The 5,395-nt window shown below is 37.2% G+C and overlaps 2 protein-coding genes across 5 annotated transcripts in view; both read left to right on the forward strand.

The window, feature by feature from the left end:
* The window catches only part of LOC118739122 (sodium-dependent phosphate transporter 1-A-like), a 441,416-nt gene that overhangs the window by 41,405 nt on the left and 394,616 nt on the right, over positions 1–5,395 (forward strand). The gene's annotated exons all lie outside the window — the stretch shown is intronic.
* On the forward strand, positions 2,868–3,699 carry LOC118739130. Its single transcript, XM_036470293.1, has one exon. The coding sequence runs from the start codon at positions 2,907–2,909 to the stop codon at positions 3,597–3,599; it is 693 nt and encodes a 230-aa protein (XP_036326186.1). The 5' UTR covers positions 2,868–2,906; the 3' UTR covers positions 3,600–3,699.

The following is a 5,395-nucleotide window of genomic DNA, read 5'->3' on the forward strand; positions in this document are numbered from 1 at the left end:
TTTGCAGTTCACCTCCCCTTCTCTATTTATTCCACTTTATTTTTTGGTTCTGCCGTTCGTTGGCTGGCAGCTATGGTTATGGCTACACAGCTCTGGCTCCGTTGGCTAATGGCTGATTGCTATGTTGTTTTTGTGGTTTTTGTTTTTCTTACGGATGTTGTTGTTTTCCCTGCCGATGTTGTTGTACGATGTGTTGTACAGGGCAAAACTGCGAACGAGAAAAATAATCGAGAAAAACACCAACTATGAAAAAGCACAAAACGAAGCAAAGGCAAAAACACACACATGTATCGCCATTGGAAAAAGAAAAGCCGCTTCAATGTTGGGGAGCAACAGCGCGCTAGCCCCAATAACTTTATTGAAATTTAACAAACCCAAAATGCATAAATACTCTATACTTACCACGAAAGCAATTTTTTCAACTATATTTGGCTAATTTTATTTCGCCACACGCGTGTTTACAAACAAAATTCTGAACCGAAATCGAAAATGAACAACTGAAAATTCTGCACAAAACACGTTTCTTCTACCAACGAGAAGACGGCAACACAGGGTGTGTTATATATCTGACAGTTGGTAGTACTGCGCCGAATACACACGCAAATGACATCTGCAGAACTTTTATAGAGCGGAAGGGAACAGCTCGTTGTTGAGGGGAAGAGGTAACTAGAATAAATACAAATACCATTGCACGCAACATAACGAGCGCGAGTTTGTAAATATATGCGCAAGAGTCATGCGGGGTAGGGTGGTGGAGGCGATGAATAGCAATTACCCAACGCGCATTTTAGTTTCAATTGAGGGTAAGTTCTAAGCTATAGAAATGCATTCCATAATTTCCAAGGTACATACTTTCTTAGCATGGCGCAATAATCAGGTGAAGTAATAAAACAGCTTTCTCGCTTTAGGTTCTGTCATTCGGCTATCTTATGCAAATTTGTAAAGGAAAATTTTCAAATAAGATTGTGTAAAAATGAACAAAAAATTTTTTTCACGCTCTTGTTTCTAGTATAATTTCACTATGCTTTCTGACAGCCCTTAAAATATCATGAAAAATACGAGTTCACTTAACATCGGTATTCCCACGCTAATGACAAAACTCAAAGGCTGACTATACTATGCCGCAGATTTATTTTAAGCTCTTTAATGATGAAAATGTTTATTTTGTGTTTTAGACGCAGTAATTTTGAAAATAGTCACGATACATTTTTTCACTGTTTTAAATCGGCTAATGATCTAAATAATGCAGATGAGATAAAAGACCTTGGCGTAGTGTTTGATGATCGATTTTCTTTCAATAAACACATTATCTATGTAACTGCAAAATCGTATTCTGTTCCACGATTTGTAAGACGCAATGCCTCAAAATTCTCGGATCCTTATACATTCAAGTTACTGTATTCGTAATTTGTTCGGTCACATCTCGAATATGCGGTTTTTATTTGGAGGCCGTATAATCAGAATGCTATAAACAGGGTTGAACGTGTTCAAAAAAATTTTCTCAAGTTTGCCCTTCGCTGTTGGAACTTTTCAGACCCTGTCATATTCTTCACGTCTCATGCTTTTGAATCTCAAGTCTCTAGAAAGTCCCAGGTCTGTCTTGTGCCTTTCGTTTACATATATATAATGGTATTGTTGATTGTCCGTTTTTGTTAGAGAGGATCAGATTTAATGTCCCCAGGCGATCCCTTAGAAATTTCCTTCCTGTTATTATAAAACCATAGACTAAATAAATAAATAGGGCGGTAAACTGTAGGTACATATTGCACACCATATTCAAAAGCGGTACAACTCAAAAATTAGATCCGAATATCTGCTTGTGCGCTGACGACGTTTAAAAATTTACTGTTACACGCTATGCATTCTTCTCATTCAATTTCAAGTGTCAATTCAAAAATTTCAAGTGTCAATTCATAAACGCAACAGAAAGTAGCGTGTCGGTTTGATTTCGATAGCAACTGCGTTAGCGCATTCGTAACCGCGGGGGAATTATATCAGGTGAAATAATTAGAGCCAGAAAAAGTTTTTGACACTGCCTTATTTGTAAATTTGCCTATAAAATTTGACTATTAGGCAACCGAATGTCAGAAAATAAAGAAATAAAGCTGTTTTATTACTTCATCTGTTTATTGCGCCATGCTCGTAACGCCTTCGTTTGTAATAGCCCCCATACAAATACACGTAAACAATTTAGTTGACGAATTTGCCGGCGAACGCATGTTGTGTCCCTTCTATTTTGTTTTACGATGAGGCGTGTTATATGTTATATGTTGTGTGTTATGTGTGTACATATCTTTAAAAAGCAAGAAAGGAATACAAAGTCCTTAAGAATAAACCGTTGAAAACTTATCGTATCGCAAAAGTAAAATTAAACTTTAACTATTTATTTTTGCACTCACACTTTAAACTCATTAATTTAAGAGTACATACCAATACATATACCATATACATATTTTATAAGCCAAACACACTTGCTAAATGTTTTTTTTGCACGATATGTATTTGCATGTGTACTTTTCACATATGGAAGTGCCAACATATTGTGTAAAGGCAAATTACATTAGTTTGTAGATCCACGTACATACGAATAGAAATGTTTATATTCTCATCGGACGTACAGACAGAATCATTTGTGCTTGGTTTATTTCGATATCAAAGGACATAAATTTAAATAGTTAGTTAAATACTGTGAATTTGACAGACAGATTCAATTACATGTGTATCGAAACAGTCAAATTTACAGTTTGAAATACATATCGTGTAAGAAAACTTTAAGTAAACATTGCCCACCATTTTTGCTTGGTGGGTTACTTCCGACAGCATTGCCAATTCTGCTTATTTATTCCGATTGTTAAATTGGACAGAAAGAAAAGTGGAATAACTTCGCAGCTCTAAAAGAGGGCATAATGGCTGAGCTACCGCAAAATTTACAAATTGTAAAGACAGAAGGACCCCAATTACCGGAAACGGAAGTACAACCGCGTCGGCTTATTAAGGAGCGCCTGAATTTACACGTGAAACGTCGACTCCAACAAGAACAGGAACCGCAGGCACAAACGCAGCAGCAATTACAAAAAATTACTCACCCTTCTGGGAATATAGCCCGAGAAACTGTCGCTATTACAGCGCCCCAACAATCGCCCAAATCAGCGAATGTAAACGTGAATTTGGCCGAAAACGACGTCACTGCCTCGACATCAACATCGAAAAGGAAAGAGAAACAACAACAGAAAGAACCAGTCAAAACACGAAGACCCTATCAAAAGCGTGTAGACAAAAACACCACCAAAATACAAACACAAACGCAAATAATTGAAGATGGCGGAAAAGGTCGCAAAACCAAACGTCATAAGCAGCAGGGAACATTTTCTGCTGCAGGGCCGAGTGGCAACGCCGGTGTATTATGTTTATCGCCCGGCGTTGAAGAAGGCAGCGCTGGCGGCGGTGATGAAGTGGATGGTCGAGATATGTATTCACGAGATAAGGAGAAGTGTCCCGATATTTTAGGTATGGTGTTGAGCGGCAAAAAGCGTTCCTTGATGCAAAATGCAGAGGTTCAAGAATTTTTAGCCAAAATAATGATTGCATTTAAAAATTAGAACTTAAGATTAAGAGCTTTCAATTAAGGTAATGAAGTCATATACTGTTACGTTTATTATTCACATACACTAGATTATTAAATAAAACGTTGAAATTACAGTAGGGGTCTTCCCTTAAACTTGTAAAAGCCTCGTAAAGCTCGTAAATTTACGAGCCTCGTAAAAGAACTGTCAAAATTTGTATGGAGCTTTATTTACGAGCCCCTCGTAAATTTAAGCCTGCTATACAGTTCAATGTGAGCGTGAGCGTGAGCTTTTTATGTTGACCAATATCTTCGTTATTACTTAACTTATTGCAATAGTTGATACATCAAAAGATAGAGAATAAAAAAAAAATATCTCAGAATTATAGAATAAAACCTAATTTAAAATTCATATGTTTTTTCAAGCTTGCAGTCAACTGTGTGCATACGCAAAGCATTCACATGTGAACGACAAGTTTTGACAGATGTGTGTGAGCGTACATAAGAATACAAATGGAATTATTTGCCTTTGCGAACGTTCACGCTTGCGCTCGCATTGAACTGCATATCAAGCTTTACGAGGCAAATTTGATGCTCAAACGCCCTGTTGTTGTTGTTGTTGTTGTTGTTGTAATACAAGTTCCCCAAAGAGTTTTTGGGGTGTGTTGCTGGAGCGACAGTCCTTGGCCAAATATAAAGGTGAAATTATTTAAGAACGCAGAACATATACTTGAACGCAGTCTGTATCAGATGGTGGACCTAACAAAGTGCATGTTTTGAATGGCTTGGAAGAAGCTGTTATTGCATTAACTGGATTGAGAACCAAAGCTTGAGGCATAGGAGGAGTTCTGGCTTGTGGTTCCATAATTCAACCAGAAGCTGACTAATACTACGTTTATGCATACGCTAATTCACGAATTCATTTTATGAATTTGGGTTAAAATTGGCTGCATAAACACCATTTCATGAATTCAGTTATACACGAAAGTTTACCATGAATTCGGCACCATTTCATAAAATCGTGAAGTGCAAGTCCGGCAACGCCAAGTTTGACAAACAGCTGTTTACTAGGGCCATGATGTTTTTAGATTAAAAAGCTTGAGTGGCATAACCAGGATTTAAAACACTGGAAAAGTTGTGTGGAATCGTTGAAATATATTTGGCTTGAAGACAAACCGGTTTCGGCGTTGTGCCATCTTCAGTGCCATTTTTCGTTCTGAAAACCGGAACCGGTTTGTCTCCACACCAAATTTGACAAGGGATGACGAAAACGTTCATCAGTCAACTCCGGCTACGCCACAGTGTTTTTGCATAGAATTCGCTCCAAAATTTTCGGAAAAGTCCATATTTCAGGCGTGAAGAATCCCCAAAATTGGACTAACCCTACCTTATATCAATCTTCCATTTACGCAGAATCACTAACACCATAGTAAGGTTCCAAAAAGATATTCAAACTGGTTTTCCATATTGAATCGTGGAAATAGGTAAAAAAACGGCGATGTGTAAGAAAATCAATGTTGCCGAATTCCCATTTTCAAAAATAAAAAAATGCATAATGGGCCGTATGAATAAAAATAAGCAATTGCTTTTTCTTAAAATTCCAGATCTTTTACTCAATTTATTCAAACAAAATTGAAGTGAAAGGTATGAAATTTTAAGAAAAAGCAATTGCTTAGTTTTTATTCATACGGCCCAATACATATGTATATTTCCTCAAAAAAAAAGGCTATCGATAGTGGCCAACGACCATTCGATAGTAGAAAAAAGTAGCACCATTCGATAGTATTGTGGCGAATACTGCGGCAACACAAAGCGAACAACGAGAAATAGGCA

The sequence above is a fragment of the Rhagoletis pomonella genome, unplaced genomic scaffold, assembly GCF_013731165.1.
Source record: "Rhagoletis pomonella isolate Grant_MI unplaced genomic scaffold, Rhpom_1.0 Rhpom_scaffold_00005, whole genome shotgun sequence".
Classification (NCBI taxonomy): Eukaryota; Metazoa; Arthropoda; class Insecta; order Diptera; family Tephritidae; genus Rhagoletis; species Rhagoletis pomonella.

Coding starts and splice junctions, on each gene's coding strand:
- LOC118739130 (XM_036470293.1), top strand. CDS start 2,907: ATGGCTGAGCTACCGCAAAATTTACAAATTGTAAAGACAGAAGGACCC.